The sequence below is a fragment of the Hyla sarda genome, chromosome 3 (genome assembly GCF_029499605.1).
Source record: "Hyla sarda isolate aHylSar1 chromosome 3, aHylSar1.hap1, whole genome shotgun sequence".
Lineage (NCBI taxonomy): Eukaryota > Metazoa > Chordata > Amphibia > Anura > Hylidae > Hyla > Hyla sarda.
In genome coordinates, this window is record NC_079191.1 from 29,803,014 (window position 1) to 29,825,064 (window position 22,051).

Here is a 22,051-nt window from a genome sequence, read left to right on the forward strand (position 1 = left end):
GCTGTCCGGGCATGCTGGGAGTTGTAGTTTTGCAACAGCTGGGGGCACCCTGCTTGGGAAACACTGGTCTATGTAGAGGACAGGAGCTTCTTCAGGGTCCTGTACAGTACACAGTGTCCTTAAAAAGTAACATGGAGCCGCCCTCACCTGGTGTCCAAAGGAGCAGGTAACCCTGGTACAGGTAAAGTGTACAGAACATGTAATACCTCCCTGTACTCTAGGGGGCGCTACCAGACATCAGTCAGTGCATGCACTTCAGTAATACAGGTAGAGTACAGAACATGTAATACCTCCCTGTACTGTAGGGGGCGCTAACAGACACCAGTCAGTGCATGCACTCCAGTAATACAGGTAGAGTACAGAACATGTAATAACTCCCTGTACTGTAGGGGGCGCTACCAGACACCAGTCAGTGCATACGCTTCAGTAATACAGGTAAAGAGTACAGAACATGTAATACCTTTCTGTACTGTAGGGGGCGCTACCAGACACCAGTCAGTGCATGCACTTCAGTAATACAGGTAGAGTACAGAACATGTAATACCTTCCTGTACTGTAGGGGGCACTACCAGACACCAGTCAGTACATGCACTTCAGTAATACAGGTAGAGTACAGAACATGTAATACCTCCCTGTACTGTAGGGGGCGCTACCAGACATCAGTCAGTGCATGCACTTCAGCAATACAGGTGTTTTACCAGTGAAATGTCACATCTGATTGGTCAGATCTTCCAGCTATTGACATGTTTTGCAGATCTGGACAGTCCGTAGCATTGTATGTTGAGTCTGGTTTCAACTTACAATGGTCCAGAAAAGACCACTGTATGTTGAAACTATTGTATGTTGAGGCCATTGTAAGTTGAGGGCTCACTGTATAATACTGGTTAGGTAATGATGAACTGCAGTAACCAATTGTAACTAATGGTTTGTTTAGAAACATGTATATGTCTACTTATTAGCAACCAATCAAATCCCTTCTTTCATTTTGCAGAGGCCTTGTTAAAAATGAAAGAAGCGATCTGATTGGTTGCTATGGGCAACTGGGGAACTTTTCCTCTGCCCAGGTTTTGATAAATCTCCCCCATAGGGCGAGATTTATCAAAACCTGTCCAGAGGAAAAGCTGCCTGGTTGCCCATAGCAACCAATCAGCTCACTCCTTTCATTTTTATGAAGGCCTGTGAAAAATGAAAGCAGCGATCTGATTGGTTGCTATGGGCAACTGGGCAGCTTTTCCTCTGGAAAGGTCTTGATAAATCTCCCCCTATATGTCCAGCAGAGGTGAGCAGAGTAAGCGTGTTTAGGGTCCCATCTGAAGTGAGACCACCTTCCTGTGGTGGATGGGGGACACATTTTGATCAAACCTTCTATTTGTATAAAGAAGAAATAGGTTTTGGATGCAAAGCTGATAAAAGTATCCATTTTTCAGGCATCAGGGAATATCCGAAAAATCTAACTTTATGGGATTTGTAACAGGATTGGTATCATGAAGTGGTTTAGAAGGAATAGCTTTTGTATGTAAAGTAAATTAAAAAAAAATGATCCCTTTTTATGGGATCATGAGTTGTGCTTGTGTAGGCCTGGCTGGTGGGAGTTGGAATAGCCAGCAGAAAGCAGGCACCAGCAAACCTATTCTAGTAGTAGTCGTCAACAGAAAGCAGGCAGTGGCAAACTAATCCAAATAGTAGCCAGCGGACAGCAGGTAATGGTGGACTATTAACCAGGTCTTGTGATAACACTCCATGTGCATATGTAGAGATACATTTTCTAAATTCAAACCCTGGTTATGACTTAGGCTGCATTCACATCACGATTTCTCCATCCGACCTGAATACACAATTTTTATAACTTAAAATCGTATGAAATCGTATATAAAGTCGGATCTGTTGACCTCCATAAAAAAATCGGATCCATTACACACATCCAATTTGATCCGCATCCGATTTCACACGATTTTTGTTCGGGTCTGAAATCGGGGTTGACCACGATTTCAGACCTGAACAAAAATCGCGTGAAATCGGATGCGGATCAGATCAGAGGGGTGTAGAGGAGTGTACATGGGTGACAGATGGGTGTAGAGGGGTGTACATGGGTGACAGAGGGGTGTAGAGGAGTGTACATGGGTGACAGATGGGTGTAGAGAGGTGTACATGGGTGACAGATGGGTGTAGAGGAGTGTACATGGGTGGCAGAGGGGTATAGAGGAATGTACATGGGTAACAGAGGGGTGTAGAGGGGTGTACATGGGTGACAGAGGGGTGTACACGGGTGACAGAGGGGTGTAGAGGAGTGTACATGGGTGACAGGGGTGTAGAGGAGTGTACATGGGTGGCAGAGGGGTGTAGAGGGGTGTACAGAGGGGTGTAGAGGAGTGTACATGGGTGACAGATGGGTGTAGAGGGGTATACATGGGTGACAGAGGGGTGTAGAGGAGATTACATGGATGACAGATGGGTGTAGAGGGGTGTACATGGGTGACAGATGGGTGTAGAGGAGTGTACATGGGTGGCAGAGGGGTGTAGAGGACTGTACATGGGTGTCAGAGGGGTGTAGAGGGGTGTACATGGGTGACAGAGGGGTGTAGAGGGGTGTACATGGGTGACAGAGGGGTGTACATGGGTTACAGAGGGGTGTAGAGGGGTGTACATGGGTGGCAGAGGGGTGTAGAGGTGTGTACATGGGGGACAGAGGGGTGTAGAGGAGTGTACATGGGTGACAGAGGGGTGTAGAGGAGTGTACATGGGTGACAGAGGGGTGTAGAGGAGTGTACATGGGTGACAGAGGGGTGTAGAGGAGTGTACATGGGTGACAGAGGGGTGTAGGAGTGTACATGGGTGGCAGAGGGGTGTACATGGGTGACAGAGAGGTGTAGAGGAGTGTACATGGGTGACAGATGGGTGTAGAGGAGTGTACATGGGTGACAGAGGAGTGTAGAGGGGTGTACATGGGTGACAGAGGGTGTAGTGGAGTGTACATGAGTGACAGAGGGGTGTAGAGGAGTGTAGAGAGGAGTGTAGAGGAGAGTACATGGGTGACAGAGGGGTGTACATGGGTGACAGAGGGGTGTAGAGGGGCGTACATGGGTGACAGAGGGGTGTAGAGGGGTGTACATGGGTGACAGAGGGGTGTAGAGGGGTGTACATGGGTGACAGAGGGTGTAGTGGAGTGTACATGAGTGACAGAGGGGTGTAGAGGAGTGTAGAGAGGAGTGTAGAGGAGAGTACATGGGTGACAGAGGGGTGTACATGGGTGACAGAGGGGTGTAGAGGGGCGTACATGGGTGACAGAGGGGTGTAGAGGGGTGTACATGGGTGACAGAGGGGTGTAGAGGGGTGTACATGGGTGACAGAGAAGTGTACATGGGTGACAGAGGGGGGGGTGGACATGGGTGAGAGGGGGGGGTGGACATGGGTGAGAGGGGGGATGGACATGGGTGAGAGGGGGGGAATGGACATGGGTGGGGGGGGGAATGGACATGGGTGAGAGGGGGGGGTGGACATGGGTGAGGGGTGGGGGATGGACATGGGTGAGGGGGGGGGATGGACATGGGTGAGGGGGGGGGATGGACATGGGTGAGGGGGGGGGATGGATATGGTACAGTACCTTAAGCAAGCCATTTTTCTTCCACGTTTTTCCCCTCTCCGGCAGGGCACCGACTCAGAGCTCCGGCAGGGCAATCATTCACTGCGCCACATGAGGGAGGGGGACGCTGGGGTACGGGTCACTACACTGGGCCGGCGGAGCTTCCGCATACTTCCCCTCTCTGGGCCACAGGGGGGAGGGTGAAGCTAAGGGACGCTGGGGGACGTAGGGGTACGCTGAGGCCTAGAACAGCAGCCCCTGATCATCAGCATTCATATTTAGGGGTGGCACATGGGGGGCCAGTGACAAAAGTGTGGGGGCAATTTTAAAATGTATACACACACCGTGCAGAACATGTTTCATTAAAATAAAAATAAATTCCCTCTGCAAACTTTACTCTCATATCCACCATATCCACACATACACAGCCCCCATATACACACATATACAGCCTCCATACACACATGCACAGCCCTCATATACACACATACACAGCCCCCATATACACAGCCCCCATATACACAGCCCCCATATACAAACATACACAGCCCCCATATACACACATATACAGCCTCCATACACACATACACAGCCCTCATATCCACACATACACAGCCCACATATACACAGCCCCCATATACACACATACACAGCCCCCATATACACAGCCCCCATATACAAACATACACAGCCCCCATATACACACATATACAGCCTCCATACACATATACACAGCCCTCATATCCGCACATACACAGCCCACATATACACAGGCCCCATTTCCGCACATACACTGCCCTCCATACACAAACATACACAGCCCCCATTTCCACACATACATCCCCCATATACACACATACACATCCCCCATATACACACATACACAGCCTCCATATACACACATACACATCCCCCATATACACAGCCCTCCATACACAAACATACACAGCCCCCATATACACAGCCCCCATATACACAGCCCTCCCTAGACAAACATACACAGCCCCCATATGCACACACGCAGCCCTCCATACACAAACATACGCAGCCCCCATATACACACAGCCCCCAAATACACACAGCCCCCATATCCGCACATACACAGCCCCCACATACACACAGCCCTCTATACACATACATACACAGCCCCCATACGCACACATAGGCAGCCCCATATACACACACGCAGCCCCAAAAACATATACACAGCCCTCCATACACAAACACGCAGCCCTTCATATACGCACACAGACCCCCATATATGCACACAGACCCCCATATACGCACACAGCCCTGCATAAACACATATACACAGCCCTGCATACACACACATATACACAGCCCTGCATACACTCACATATACACAGCCCTGCATACACACACATATACACAGCACTGCATACGCACACATATACACAGCCCTGCATATACACACATATACACAGCCCTGCATACACACATATACACAGCCCTGCATACACACATATACACAGCCCTGCACACACACATATATACACAGCCCTGCACACACACATATACACAGCCTTGCACACACACATATACACAGCCTTGCACACACACATATACACAGCCCTGCACACACGCATATACACAGCCCTGCACACACGCATATACACAGCCCTGCACACACGCTTATACACAGCCCTGCACACACGCATATACACAGCCCTGCACACACACATATACACAGCCCTGCACACACACATATAAACAGCCCTGCACACACACATATACACAGCCCTGCACACACACATAAACACAGCCCTGCACACACACATATACACAGCCCTGCACACACACATATACACAGCCCTGCATACACACATATACACACATATACACAGCCCTGCATACACACATATACACAGCCCTGCATACACACATATCCACAGCCCTCCATACATACATATACACAGCCCTCCATACACACATATACACAGCCCTCCATACACACATATACACAGCCCTGCATACACACATATACACAGCCCTGCATACACACATATACACAGCCCTACATACACACACATATACACAGCCCTGCATACACACATATACACAGCCCTGCACACACGCATATACACAGCCCTGCACACACGCTTATACACAGCCCTGCACACACGCATATACACAGCCCTGCACACACACATATACACAGCCCTGCACACACGCATATACACAGCCCTGCACACACACATATAAACAGCCCTGCACACACACATATAAACAGCCCTGCACACACACATATACACAGCCCTGCACACACACATATACACAGCCCTGCATACACACATATACACACATATACACAGCCCTGCATACACACATATACACAGCCCTGCATACACACATATACACAGCCCTGCATACACACATATCCACAGCCCTCCATACATACATATACACAGCCCTCCATACACACATATACACAGCCCTCCATACACACATATACACAGCCCTGCATACACACATATACACAGCCCTGCATACACACATATACACAGCCCTACATACACACACATATACACAGCCCTGCATACACACATATACACAGCCCTCCATACACACATATACACAGCCCTGCATACACACATATACACAGTCCTGCATACACACATATACATAGCCCTGCATACACACATGTACACAGCCCTGTATACACACATATACACAGCCCTGCATACACACATATACACACATATACACAGCCCTGCATACACACATATACACACATATACACAGCCCTACATACACACATATACACAGCCCTGCATACACACATATACAGACATATACACAGCCCTGCATACACACATATACACAGCCCTGTATACACACATATACACACATATACACAGCCCTGCATACACACATATACACAGCCCTGCATACACACATATACACACATATACACAGCCCTGTATACACACATATACACAGCCCTGTATACACACATATACACACATATACACAGCCCTGCATGTGGCTCCACCTCCTCCATGTGACTGATCACATGACGGTGACATCATCGCAGGTCCTGTTACAGCCTCATGCCAGCACACACAAACTTCCCTTCCCCTGCAGCGTCCGGGAGGGAAAGCACTGCTCTAATTAAATGTTTTAGGCGGCCGCAAGGCCCCTTTCAGCGCGAGGCCTTAGGCGGCCGCCTAAATCGCCTAATTAGAGAGTCGCCTCTGCCAAGGATACTGCGTTGCACCTACCCTTGTGCCAAGAGGATAATTTAGTAAAACAGAAAAAGATGCAGTCCTACTAGGTATAGGGGAAACAGGAAAAAATAGAAGGAATAAGAATAAGTGCCTAAAACATAAATAAATAAATACATTGTATTTATTGAATAATAGTCTCAATGATGTTCTAAAGTCTGGGCAGGGCCCTTGCCACAGACTGAACAAAATATATTAAAAGAATATAAAGACATATTGTACATAAAATATACAAAAAATGTGCACTGTTGTGGGAAATAGATTGTTCAAAAGTTTTGAGAATAAAATATATTCATTTGCTCCCAGGCTACCGGGACTGAGAGGCATCCAGGACATCACCACCACCAGACTCCGTGCGTCTCTCTTATATCTTCCCATGCCGTCGGGTCAAAGGGGACGTACCACAAATACATCTACAAACGCTGTCATCCTTTGCCAGGAGCCGGTAAGAGGCACTAAGTGTCTGATCTTCTAACTTTGTTCCTCATTTACCCGGTCTCAATGCTGTCGGAGATAGAGGATTATTGTTTTTCTTGCATCAGCGCTAATACGCGCACAAATGCCCACGCACAGTGGGCATTTACTTAGGAGCCTCCAGCGCTCCCAAAACTGCTATTTGACCTTGTTAACCCACTAGCCCGAATATATTTTATTCTCAAAACTTTTTGACAATCTATTTCCCGCAACAGTGCAAATTTTATGTACAATATATGTTTTAATATTCTTTTAATATATTTTGTTCAGTCTGTGGCAAGGGCCCTGCCCAGACTTTAGAACATCATTGAGACTATTATTCAATAAATACAATTTATTTATGTTTTAGTCACTTCTTCTTATTCCTTCTAATTTTTCCTGTTTCCCCTATATGTGAGTAGTACCCCGCTGGCTGGGCTGATAATTAATTGGGGGGGAGCAGAACAGCGCAGTCGGGTAACATGATTTGGAGGGGGGGGGGGAGCAGAACAGCGCTCGCTGGTCACATGATTTGGGGGAGGGGGGGATGGGGGGGAGAAATACCGTTATATACCGTGGAACCGCCATGAGTTACAAAAATACCGTGATACACATTTATGGTCATACCATCCCAGCTCTACTAGCAAGCCTATGTCTGGTATGTTTGACAGATGTTCTGGCCTTACCTCAGCTCCGCTCTTCCATGCTGACATCATCATTATCAAACTCCTCCTCATCATCCCCACCACTCCTCTCAGTATGAACTTCTGATGTCTGATCATGAGCCCCTTGCTCCCCCTCTGCATATCCACCATAATGCCTTACAATCTTACCACCACGCCTACCACCACTAGGGCTTTGCTTGGCCACTGCATCCCCCTCCACCATCTCTGCAACACATTGGCTTGACCATGACACAACTCCTTCTTGTGGTTAATGCTACCTTTCTGCTTAGCACTAGGGGTAGGAAGCAAAGACAGAGATGATGGAACAAACAGTTTAGGATGGACATTTCCACTTCGCCATGTAACTGTAGACGATGAGGAATCCATTGATAACTGGCTCACTGTCATATTGTCAAACTTTTTTACCTCCTCCTGCGAGTCAACCAGTCCACAAGAGCCATCCTATCCTCTGAAACCACACAACCCCTATAAGATAGTGAAGACTTTTGTTTGCTGACCTGGTTTCTACTACTACCACCAGGCACCTGGCTGCTACTGGTACCTATACTGCTGCTGGTACTGCCACCAACATTCTTACTGGCAGTGCACAAGTCCTCCACCTCATGCTCATTCAATAATCCTTTACTAGACATTTTATTTTTAATTGAAAAAGATTTTGAGGTTATTGCTATTTTTCAGGATGCGTTTATGTTAAACACTGGAAGTAACAATTTATGTCTGATTAAACCCAGAAAATGCATGTAACTTGGTCTAAAATGCGTACTCCGTATTCACTGTAGACACTTTTAAAGCGTGCCCCTTATTCACTATAAACTTTTAATACGTATTTATGTTGAAATACAGGTAAGCTCACTGCTTTGCTCAGCCTGCTTTATATGGTAATGTGATAGCTTTAATGGGCTTGTTTGGCACTGACACTGCTAGGATCTGTAGTACACCAACTGGACACAGTAGACCCATCTAAGGTCTTGCTTAGCTAGGTTTCTATTGGATAAAGGCTTTCTGGGATATGTAGTTCCTCTGCACTGTCTGCTCTCTCTCAGCTTTCTCTCTCCATCATGGCTGTCACAATGCAGTGCATAGGGTTTTATCAGCCTCTTAACCCCTATGCTATCCCCTGATTGGCCTGGGAGCTGTAAGTCACATAATGCAAACAATGATTAAATAACCTGAGGTCACGTGATCTTGCTGCTAGCTGCAAGGTATGCTGGCCTACCCTGACATCAGGAGCGGACATATCGCATGTGCATCCCTCACACGACACACACATGAGCAGCAGAGCATAATAGTGCTGCGGGCACTGTAGACAGTGAGACTGCCGGCCAACCTGGGTCTGATGAGGGACATCACGCAAGTGACATATCTCTGCAGACACGCACAGGTGGATATCAGTGACATCACTAATCAGGCTGCTGCCGGAGAGAAGCGCTGCGCAGGCCAGGTAAGTGTGTCTATGTGTGTGTGTCTGTGTGTGTAGGGGGGGGGGCTATGCTACCTAATGTGGGGAAACTGCCACGTAATGTAGGGAATATATGCTACCTTATGAGGGGAAACTGCTACCTAATGTGGGGAATCTATGCTACCTAATGTGGGGAAACTATGCTACCTAATATGGGGAATCTATGCTACCTAATGTGGGGAAAATATGCTACCTAATGTGAGGAAACTATGCTACCTAATGTGGGAAAACTATGCTACCTAATGTGGGGAAACTATGCTACCTAATGTGTGGAAACTGTGCTACCTAATGTGGGGAATATTTGCTACTTAATATGGGAAACTGCTACCAAATGGGGGAATCTATGCTACCTAATATGGGGAAATTATGCTACCTAATGTGAGGAAACCATGCTGCCTAATGTGGGGAAACTATACTACCTAATGTGGGGAAACTATGCTAACTAATGTGGGAGGCCTGAATGAGCTGCGGCATATGGGGGCCTTAAATAATTAACAACTGATATTAGGAGAGGTCCTCCTGAGCAACTGATATGGGTCGGGGCCCCCCTGAGTAAGTGACAAATGGGGGTCCACCTGAGTAAGTGACACATGAAGGGAAAGTTATGAGGGTAGAGGGGGGGCAGGCACATTCTTTGCACAGGGGGCCTCTGCGGTCTGTGTCCGCCCCTGCCTGACACCATCTCAATGTTCCTAGTACTTCCTCTATTCATTCAGGTGCCAAAACGCCACGTGTTCCTTATCCCGCCTGCTAAAAATGGCGCAGATGCCAGGCTTACGCCTACATTGCTTACATTATCGATCCCACTAAGCTTAAATAGTGCATATCCATCCATCGCGTAAGATGAGGTCTTAGTAAAAATATGGCACGAATGGACTCTACTCGGTGTGGAGACATGCAGGTTTGTGTGTGTGTGTGTGTGAGCCTTTAGCGCAATGTTTTCCAAAAATATAATTTAATTAATTATTCATAGACTATCAATAAATTATAAATAAATAAATACACAGAATATTAGTTTAACTAAAAATGTATTTTATTGTACTAGTAGATTGGTTATGGTGACTGTCACTTTCATTTAGGATTAATAAAAGAATTTCTGCATCTTTATAGCAAAATATAAAATACCCTTTATAACGTTAATGCATAAATGAATAGTAAAATAAACGTTTGATTAATAATTTTGTAACTGTCTAAACTGATAGGGGGCGCAATCTCCTTGGTTAGCGATGCTGGAGCAGTACTTATTTTATTTCTCCGTTTATGCATTGGCAGGTAGCGGGGCACTTTTTACTCTTCATAGACGAGTCACTCACACAGGAGTTTTTAAAGTCTACACAGTTGTTAAAGAAGTCTTGATATCCACAAGGATTTGCTACAAAAAAAAAGTTAAGGGTATAAATTTGCATTGTTCTTCAACAACAGATTCAATACTTTATGGCAAAGCAGGAGCAAACCCCTAAAGAAGCACTCCCCATGTTATGTACACTCACATTACTAGTTCTGCAGGGCCATTTGTTTCTTCCCAGCACAGCTGCATCTATGTGTTTCGTTATTGTAACTGGGTCATGTGCTCAGCAGTCTCACCCACAGAAGACCACAGTGTTTAACCCCTTAATGACGCAGGGTATTTTCCGTTTTTGCATTTTCATTTTTTCCTCATCACCTTCTAAAAACCATAATGCCTTCAATGTTGCACTTAAAAATCCATATTATGGCTTATTGTTTGCGCCACCAATTCTACTTTCCAGTGACATTAGTAGTTTTACCCAAAAATCCACGGTGAAACGGAAAAAAAAATAGTGCGACAAAATTTAAGAAAAAATGCAATTTTGTAAATTTTGGGGGCTTCCGTTTCTACGCAGTGCATTTTCCGGTAAAAATGATACTTTCTCTTTATTCTGTAGGTCCATACGGTTAAAATGATCCCCTACTTATATAGGTTTGATTTTGTCGCACTTCTGGAAAAAAACATAACTACATGCAGGAAAATGTATACGTTTAAAAATGTCCTCTTCTGACCCCTATAACTTTTTTTATTTTTCCGCATATGGGGATGTATGAGGGCTCTTTTTTTGTGCCGTGATCTGACATTTTTATCTGTATAATTTTTGTTTTGATTGGACTTTTTGATCACTTTTTATTCACTTTTTTATGGTATAAAAAAGTGACCCAAAATACTCTGTTTAATTAATTATATATTTTTGTAGTTCGGACATTTACGCACGTGGCGATACTATATATGTTTATTTTTATTTACACTTTTTTTTTATTGGGAGAAGGGGGGTGATTCTGACTTTTATTATGGAAGGGGTTAAATGATCTTTATTAACACTTTATTTTCACTTTTTTTTTTGCAGTGTTATAGGGGGCTATAACACTGCACACACTGATCTTCTACATTGATCACTGCCAGGCAATAGCCTGGCATTGATCAGTGTTATCGCCGCTCGACTGCTCCTGCCTGGATCTCAGGCACGGAGCAGTCACTTGGCGATCGGACAGCGAGGAGGCAGGTAGGGACTCTCCTGCTGTCCTGCAAGCTGTTCGGGACAACGCAATTTCATCGCGGGGGTCCCGAGCAGCTCCACTGAGTTAACTGGTAAAGTTTACTTTCACCTTAGACGCCTGTAGGGTTAATACCGGGCATCACCACGATCGGTGATGTCCGCTGGGACCGATGCGATATGACGCGGGGTCAGCGCGTGACCCAGCATTCTATCGCGGGAGCCCGCGCAGGACGTATGCATACGTCCTGGAGCGGGAAGAGGTTAAAGGGGTACTCCAGTGGAAAACTTATTATTATTATTTTTTTTAATCAACTGATGCCAGAAAGTTAAACAGATTTGTAAATTACTTCTATTAAAGAAAATCTTAATCCTTCTAGTACTTATTAGCAGCTGTATACTACAGAGGAAATCATTTTCTTTTTGGATTTCTTTTCTGTCACGACCACAGTGCTCTCTGCCGACACCTCTGTCCATGTCAGGAACTGTCAAGAGCAGGAGAAAATCCCCATAGCAAATATATGCTGCTCTGGACAGTTCCTAAAATGGAGAGAGGTGTCAGCAGAGAGCACTGTGGTCGTGACAGAAAATAAATCCCAAAAGAAAAGAACTTCCTCTGTAGTATTCAGCACCTAATAAGTACTGGATTTGCTCTTGTGATGGATGACTGGCGACTACAGCTGCCACACCCCCTCTATTAATCTCTATGAGAGTAGGCGTGATGGCTACATACTAGCCACCACACCCCCTCACAGACAAGAACCTCCAAGCTTCTGTGTTCTGGACATCACTGCTCCCGGCCCAAAGATTGTGGGGGTCCCACCGCTGGGGACCTTTGGATTGGGGATAAGATGATTTAGGCGGAGTACCCTTTTAATGTATCAGAGGAAGGGGATAGCATTGGGTCAGCTGACTTCCTGTGAACCAGGAGGACATCATCACCAATCAGATCACTGCTTGAAGCTTCCTCCAAGCAGCTCCCAGCTCTATCTGTATACTTCTTCTGCTATCTCTATGGGTTTAGCATATATAGTAGTTATACACCTCCGCTCAAGCCCTATCCATATACTGCTGCTAATATCTCTATGTGATCAGTATGTATAGTAGTTATACACCTCACCTACAGCTCTATCTGTATACTGCTGCTGTTATCTCTATAGAATAAGCATAAATAGTAGTTATACAAATCCCCTCCAGTCCTATCCATATACTGCTGCTGATATCTCTCTGTGATCAGGATATTTAGTAGTTTTACTCCTCCACTCCAAGATCTATCTGTATACTGCTGCTATCTCTATGGGATCAGGATATATAGTAGTTATGCACCTCCCATCCAGCTCTATCTGTATACTGCTGCTGCTATTTCTATGGGATCAGGATATATAGTAGTGTAGTTATACACCGCCCCTCCTAGCTCTTTCTCTGTGCTGATGCTGATCAGGATAAATACAGCATCAACAACATTCATGACCTTCCGTTTTCTGGTGATCATGTCTTGATATTGTGTTAGGCTGGGTTCATACCACGTTTTGTGAATACGGGACCGGATCTGGCTGGGGGGAGTGAAAACCAGGAACTCCCGTACCCGGTCCCCATCTCATTCAGTCGAATAAGCCGACCGGAGTCAGATAGTGACTCAGGTCGGCTCATTTTTGCCCCATATCCGGTTTTGTGACCAGACCTAAAACCATAGTATACCACGGTTTTAGGTCTTAGGTCTGGTCACAAAACTGGATATGGAGCACAAATGAGCCAACTGGAGTCCCTATCTGAATGAATGAGATAGGGAATGGGTCTGGCTGGGGTACGGAAGCACCCAGTTCCGGTCCCCATATTCACAAAACATGTTGTGGACCTGGCCTTAAATTGGTTTTGTGAGAAATTGAAATCCTTAAAGGGATACTCCACTGGAAAACATTTTATTATTTATTTTTTAACTCAACTGGTGCCAGAAAGTTTAACAGATTTGTAAATCACTTCTATTTAAAAATCTTAATCCTTCCAGTACTTATCAGCTGCTGTGACAGAGGAAGTACATTTATTTTTTAATTTCCTTTCTGTCTGATCACAGTGCTCTCTGCTGACACCTCTGTCCATTTTAGGAACGGTCCAGAGTAGGAGCAAATTCCCCAAACCTCTCCTGCTCTGGACCATTCCTAAAATGGACAGAGGTGTCAGCAGAGAGCACTTGTGGTCAGACAGAAAGGAAATTAAAAAATAAATGTACTTCCTCTGTAGTATACAGCAGCTGATAAGTACTGGAAGGATTAAGATTTTTTAAATAGAAGTAATTTCAAAATCTGTTTAACTTCCTGGTACCAGATCTCTTTATAAAAAATAAACTGGCAAATAATCCGATGGAAAAAAATGTATAACTCAAAAAGTCATTTGTGAATAACTTACTGCAGAGATTGTTTTCACACGAGTTGGGACAGTCCCCACATGGCTTTCCTTGTTTCCAGGGTTTAGCTCTGGAGCCTTTGTTTCCACTTTAATAGGTAAAAAAATAAATAAATAAATAAGATAAAATGTTATACAATAAAATAATCATACAGGGGTGGGATGACAGGAGGGAGGGTGGGGCATTTACCCCGAGGGTTGTGTACCATTTGGAGACACATGCTACTCTGCCTTGGCAAAAGTTTTAAAGGGGTATTCCAGGGAAAAACTTTTTATATATATATATATATATATATATATATATATATATATATATATATATATATTATCTATCAATTGGCTCCAGAAAGTTAAACAGATTTGTAAATGACTTCTATTAAAAAATCTTAATCCTTTCAGTACTTATGAGCTTCTGAAGTTACAGTTGTTCTTTTCTGGCTAAATCCTCTCTGATGACACCTGTCTCTGGAAACGCCCAGTTTAGAAGAGGTTTGCTATGGGGATTTGCTTCTAAACTGGGCGTTTCCCGAGACAGGTGTCATCAGAGAGCACTTAGACAGAAAAGAACAACCTTAACTTCAGAAGCTCATAAGTACTGAAAGGATTAAGATTTTTTTAATAGAAGTAATTTACAAATCTATTTAACTTTCTGGAGCCAGTTGATATATAAAAAAAAAGTTTTTTTTCCTGGAATACCCCTTTAAGCTATTGGGTTAGGGCAGTGAACTAAACTTTTGCCGAGGGGGAGATGAAGCCTAGCTGGGACTCTGCGGCTGGGTTCATATATGGTATTATAATTAGTATTTTGCTCAGTATTTTTAGCCAAAACTAGAGATGAGCGAACTTACAGTAAATTTGATTGGTCACGAACTTCTCGGCTCGGCAGTTGATGACTTATCCTGCATTAATTAGTTCAGCCTTCAGGTGCTCCGGTGGGCTGGAAAAGGTGAATACAGTCCTAGGAAAAAGTCTCCAGCCACCGGAGCACATGAAAGCTGAACTAATTTAAGCAGAAAAAGTCATCAACTGCCGAGCCAAGAAGTTTGTGACGTATCAAATTTACTGTAAGTTCGCTCATCTCTAACCAAAACCAGTAGTTGGTCCAAAAACAGAAAATGTGCCCATTTTTCCATTATGGTCTTTTTCAGTGTTGCTCCATTCCTGGTTTTGGCTACAGATACTGACCGAAGTATTATATGTGAACCTGACTTGCATGTAATAAAATGTATTAACTTCAACCCTTCACTAGTTTCGCGTTTCAGTTGGATACTTACGACGGAGCATAGTGGCACACAAAGTTGTATTTCGCAGGGCCGTTTTTGCATTCAGCCATACCACACCCAACTGCTGAGGAACTCGCCCACATCACCTGAAATATTAAAAAAAATGGCATCATTTACTTTTTGGCATCAGAGAATGTTCTACTGGACTCTGCAGCCTGTCCATCATTTATTGATTTTCTGAATCAGTCATTTACAAAAAAAAATTTAAAATCTATCTATATATATATGTACACAGTAACCCCCCGACATGCGATGGCCCCGACATATGATCAAATCGACATACGATTCTTTTATATGTCGGGGCCATCGCATTAACCGCTATCCGACAGCGCAAAATGCTTAAGCTGCTGTCGGATAGCAGTTTAAGCATCCCTGACAGGTTCACTTACCTATTCCCGCTGCTCCGGGTCCACTTCGCGATCCTCCGGTGTCTTGCGCATCTTCTCCAGGGTCCGGGCCTCGCTTTCCGGCGTCGTTATTACGTCACTATGCACGTCGTGCCGGCGCAGCAGTGTAATAACGTCACCAGAAAGCGAGGCCCGGACCCTGCAGAAGATGCGGAAGAAGCCGGAGGATCCCGAAGAAGACACCGGAGCAGCGGGACAGCATCGGGAGCCCCTGGGACAGCATCGGGAGCGGTGAGGACACGGTCCGGAGCGACGGGGACAGGTGAGTATTAAATGCACTTTTTACATTGCACGGATCCCTCAACATACGATGGATTCGACAAACGATGGGTCGTTTGGAACGAATTACGATCGTATGTTGAGGGACCACTGTATATATATATATATATATATATATATATATATATACAGTGGTCCCTCAACATACGATGGTAATCCGTTCCAAACGGACCATCGTTTGTTGAAACCATCGTATGTTGAGGGATCAGTGCAATGTAAAGTATAGGACAGTGGTCTACAACCTGCGGACCTCCAGATGTTGCAAAACTACAACACCCAGCATGCCCGGACAGCCAACGGCTGTCCGGACATGCTGGGAGTTGTAGTTTTGAAACATCTGGAGGTCCGCAGGTTGACGACCACTGGTAGAGGAAGTTGTACTCACCTGTCCCCGCCGCTCCGGACCGTCACCGTTCGTCATCGTTGCCCGGGATGTCGCCTTCCATCGCTGTCGCCACGTCCCCGGGGTGTCCCCGACGCTCCAGCAAGGCCTCTGTTTCCCCGTCATCCTCGCTCTCCGTCGCCGCCATCACATCGTTACGCACGCCGCTCCTATTGGATGATGGGACGGCGTGCGCAGCGACGTGATGACGACGATGGAGAGCGCCGACGATGCAGGGGATACCGAAGAGGACGCGCCGGAGCCCCGAGGTAAGTGATCGTCAGCGGACCACACGGGGCACCGTAAACGGCTATCCGTGGCAGCTGAAGCAGTCTGCGCTGCCGGATAGACGTTTATGCGATGGCCCCGACATACAAAAGCATCGTATGTTGATGCTGCCTCTGAGAGGCCATCGTATGTTGAAATGATCGTATGTCGGGCCATCGTAGGTCGGGGGGGGGGGGTCACTGTATATATATATATATATATATATATATATATATATATATATATAATCTTAATCTTTCCTTTACCTATGCACTTGTCAGCTGCTGTATGCTGCAGAGGAAGTTGTGTAGTTATTTTCTGTCTGACCACAGTGCTCTCTGTTGCCACCTCTGTCCATGTCGGAAACTATCCAGAGCAGGAGAGGTTCGCTATGGGGATTTGCTCCTTTTCTGAACAGTTCCTGACATGGACAGAGGTGGCAGCAGAGATACACTCTAGTTTCTCTTCATTCCTGAATAAATCTTTCGCCTTTTACTAAAGATTTCAGTGGAGAGGGACAATAATGAGTTGCTAATCATTTTTTGATGCTTGGCGATAGCTGGGCTTAAAGAATAAAGGAAGAAGAAAAAAAAGAGGTGGCAGCAGAGAGCACTGTGGTCAGACAGAAAAGAACTATGCAACTTCCTCTAGAGTATTCAGAAACTGATAAGTACTGGAAGGATTAAGATTTTAAAATTTATGAAAGTAATTCACAAATCTGATTAACTTTTTGGTACCAGCTGATTTAAAAAAAAATGTTTTCCACCAGAGTACCTTTGGGAAATAGCTGGGGGAGTACTGTGAGCCCTGCACTGTGCTCGGCCTGCCACAATTGTTCCAAGTCTGCTGAAGAGAATATATGTCTGGTAAAGCAGACACATTGGAGCTCTTCAGGAGACTGGGAAAACTGGGTGGCACACAGTACCCAATGCAGGGTTCCCAGTACTTCCCCATTTTTTTCCAGTCTCCTGGTAAAGCAGCAATATTGGAGCTCTTCACAAGACAGGAAAAGCTAGGTGGCACACATACTGTAAGCCCCCCAGCTTTCCCATTCTCCTGAAACCCCAGCAGTGATAGACGGCTCATCCTCTCTACACTTTAGCGCTGCCATACCCTCTCCCATACTCTGTTTTGAAAGCAAAAAGAAAGGACCGAAGGACGGCACCTCGTGTATTATCCCAAGAGCGTTCTTTTAGGCGGTGAATTCTATAAACTAGCCACTTAAAATCCAAGATATCACACATATCCTCCTTGAATGTCGGGTTACCAAGAGAGGAGTCGCTGTGTAACCCAGGTATTACCAGGAGAGACCCATTGTAGCAGGTGCTGCAGACTCATGAAAGAAAACTTCAAATGAAGATTTTTCTTAAAATTCCAAATGATGTGACATGAGATGTGTATTGGGAAAAACAGTAAAACATTTCCACATCAAGAACGCATTTTGGGGTGCACTCTCTCTTTCTCAAATTGTCTTCACTCCTCCCCTTGCTGTTCTCTCAGCCCACAATAAATATTTTTTCCCTGCCTGTCCACCCCGTCCCTGTGATCACTGGTTTTGCTAGTACCCGTAGGGTTAATGCTTTCAAGCCTGTTGTTTATTTTGGTTGTTGTGACTACACTTCTATGCTACTGGGTGTGGTTCAGCTTGCTGAACCTATTGGGATCCTCCTGCTAGCAGCACAGGGATATTTAAGGAAGCCTCTTTTATTCATGCCTCGCCTGTGAAAGTTCTTATACTGTAGCTCGCATTCTCCGCATCAAATTGTCTTATCTGGTTCTCTGATCTTTTGGCTCATCTTTAAACTTCTCTTTGGCTCTCTTTGAGTTATTGTACTCCGTTATCTCCTAGCTTAGACTTGGCTTGTCTGGACTTCACTTTCTGTGTGTGTATGTGTGTGTGTTTGGTTTTATTTATGTTAGTTTTGTGTGCCTCCAGCTGTTCCCTAACATCCTACTGTTTTGTATTTAATTGTTTTGACTTTTTGACTGTCCCTCACTTATTTAGGGAGGGACCATCTCCGTGGTTATGGACCTGTTATTTACTATGCGTACGCATGTAGGCAGGGACAGAGGGAGTGGACAAGACTAGGGCTGCACTCTATCCCTGCCCAACGTTACAGTCCCCTTTCCCTTCTCCCACACTAACTATTCTCTACATGTGTCCCTGCCGTTGTATAGGACTTCCTGTGCATTTCATGATTGAGTTAGTCTCTGGCTGTGGAGATTGTCAGTATAGGGACATTTGTACAGTAAACTATTTTTATTTGACGTGTAACATGTACACCAAGTTTAATGGAAACATCCCCAAACGTTCAGAAGTAATGCTGGAACATACACATATATACACACATACAAAACACAATTACCCCAGGGTAAGTCCGGGATTCCAATTAATCTACTCACAATGACCCCATAGGCTTACAGTCCGGGGTACAAAAATCCCTATAAACCTGACTACCTATACTAAAACTTCACTTTTATTATAATATATAATGTAAAATAAATCCAGTGATTGTTATAGTGAGTTAAAACTACAAGTCACTTTTCCTGTGTGTGTCAGTGAGTAACAACTCACACGTAACACAAGGTGAGGACTTATCAGGTACCTACACCAATAGACCATTCATTTATATGTCATGCACAGGCACAATAGACTCGCTGTTAAAAGCTCATTTGCCTCCCTCTACATGTTCCAGTGAATAATCGCCTTCATCAGGAGTACAATGAGGCAACCACCCATCCACGTGCATTGGTGGGGTATTTATAAGGTTCTAGAGCTACCTCATCACACTGTAACGTCCTCTGGGCCAATAGGATTGCAGGCGCACTATCTCCCAATAGAAGCTGACAACGTCAGCCTCTCAGCCAATCAGTGAGTTGCATCCCGACTCAGGTGATCTGCCGTGTCATTGTTTACATTTAGGATGTCTTCTCTGTGCGCTGCGGCATGGTTCTCGCAATGTTTTCGCGTTCTCACGCATGATCGCGAACTTCGATATTATTTTGCCGGAATGTCTCTCTGCGTTGGCGCCGTATTACGTGCATGAGAGCGGACTTAGAAAGAAAATAATGCTGGCACAGAGGTAAGTAGGCTGTACTTACCATCAGTATTATTATAAGAGGCCATATGTCTAAATCCATAATAGTAGATTATTATCACCTATATGGGGCATTCTAGTTATCACTGTATTAAACATTTATAGTAAGTTCGCAGTATTAGCAGAATACATTAATGCACTCGGCAGAATATTCTTGCAGGCATTACATCTAACCAAGAAGAGAAATTGATTATCTGAATCAGCAACATACATAATTAATATCATAATCGATATTCTCAGATGAGTGTTCAGACACTGCTGGTTATAGTAGATGAATGTAGTTCTCATCTAGAGGTCAGATGTGATGATCGTAATAGTTAAATACAGTCAGTCATCTATCTGAATGTATCCGGATGTAATTTGTAAATAAATTATATAGTGGGACATATAGTCTTAATCTATTAACTGCATCCATATGTAATTTATAGATATTAGATGGTGCCAGCTAGATGAGGTATGCATAAAGAAACCTATTCTGCACGTTGACGGTGGGATATGTACCCAATCACTGTATGTTCAGATTAAGTGCATAAAGGGGTACTCCGCTGCTCAGCATTTGGAACAAACTGTTCACATCACATCACAGCCTCGCCCCCTAATGACATCATGCCCCGCCCCCTCAATGCAAGTCTATGGGAGGGGGCGTGACGACTGTCAAGTTACTTACTACTCACATGTATTGTTCTACTATATGTAGTCAATTAACAAGCTTGTAATGTTTACCAATAGATCTAATTGATATTCATTTGCATATATCATTGCGTTTGTTACTCATTTATGTTTATAACCTTATAACCAATAAATCTGCATACTTTATAATACCTGTGTATTATTGTATATTGCAAAACTACATCCTTAAAGGGGTACTCCGGCGCTAAGACATTTTATCCCCTATCCAAAGGATAGGGGATAAGATGCCTGACCATAGGGATCCCGCCTCTGGGAACCCCCGTGATCTTCCACGCCGAACCCCGTTAGCATCAACCCCTGGACTGTACTAGCGATCACAGTGACGGAGCATAATGACGTCACGGCTCCGCCCCGTGTGACGTCACGGCTCTGCCCCCTCAATGCAAGCCTACGGAGGGGGCGTGACGCCCCCTCCGCAGGCTTGCATTGAGGGGGCGGAGCGTGACGTCACACGGGGGCGGAGCCGTGACGTCACTATGCTCCGTCCCTGTGAGCGCTAGTAATCAGACCCGGAGCGAGCACGCTCCGGGGGCTGAGGCTAACGGGGTGCGGCGTGGAAGATCATGGGGGTCCCCAGCGGCGGGATCCCCGCAGTCAGGCATCTTATCCCCTATCCTTTGGATAGAGGATAAGATGGCTTAGCGCCGGAGTACCCCTTTAAGCGTTAATGTCATCCCGTCATAAAAATAATTTGTTGATATCTGAGGAAATAGTCGGACTCAGATGTGAATTGTATTGATTGGCTCTGTCTACAATTCACCAGGTCCTAATTTTGATATTTTAATAATTTTTATATTTTGTAATTTTTCATAATTAATATTTTTATAACCATAATTCATAATTGAGTTATTACCGCACGACAATACTGTATATATATATATATATATATATATATATATATATATATATATAGCCTGGATACATGCAGTTTTTATTCAAGGCAGAGTTTGAGCAGAAAAAGCAGATTGTAAATTCCTTAGCATGAACATACCCTAAAGGGGTTATCCAGTGCTTTTTTTTTTAACTAATATACTGCTGGGGCGAGGGTGAGTAGAAAATGCTTATTTCTTTACCCCTGCTGGTCTCCCACAGCTCCCCTTGTCTGTCTGGTCTCCTAACATTCTGTCATCTTCCTGCTCCTAGGACAAGCGCCCAATGCAGGAGAAGCTGGCTCAGTCAAAGACTGGTTGCAGTGGTGTCCCATCTCATCCAGACGGAGCAGAATGGGGGATCAGTATGGGACTAGGGGTTGGTGAGTATGTTGTTTTTGTTTGTTTTTACCCAAATCATTTTCATCCCCCTCTGCACCAGCAAGATG

The 22,051-nt window shown here is 44.8% G+C and overlaps 1 protein-coding gene, 1 long non-coding RNA gene and 1 other non-coding gene across 4 annotated transcripts in view; 2 read left to right on the forward strand and 1 right to left on the reverse strand.

Moving 5' to 3' along the window:
- The first annotated feature begins 1,314 nt into the window (after positions 1 to 1,314).
- On the forward strand, positions 1,315 to 21,961 carry LOC130360519 (uncharacterized). Its single transcript, XR_008890692.1, has 3 exons — positions 1,315 to 1,700; positions 7,132 to 7,270; positions 21,877 to 21,961. It is a non-coding gene; the product is annotated as an uncharacterized LOC130360519 (long non-coding RNA).
- Positions 10,444 to 22,051, reverse strand: part of LOC130360518 (cysteine-rich venom protein-like) — a 33,374-nt gene continuing 21,766 nt past the window's right edge. For both annotated transcript variants that reach the window (XM_056563021.1, XM_056563022.1), the window contains 3 exons: positions 15,602 to 15,696; positions 14,331 to 14,416; positions 10,444 to 10,795 (listed from right to left, as the gene is read on the reverse strand). In XM_056563021.1, the coding sequence (XP_056418996.1) occupies positions 10,665 to 10,795; positions 14,331 to 14,416; positions 15,602 to 15,696 (312 nt within the window). In that variant the 3' untranslated portion in view covers positions 10,444 to 10,664. The remainder of the gene's footprint in view (positions 10,796 to 14,330; positions 14,417 to 15,601; positions 15,697 to 22,051) is intronic.
- LOC130363388 (U5 spliceosomal RNA) lies at positions 17,396 to 17,511 on the forward strand. The gene has a single exon (XR_008891804.1). It is a non-coding gene; the product is annotated as a U5 spliceosomal RNA (small nuclear RNA).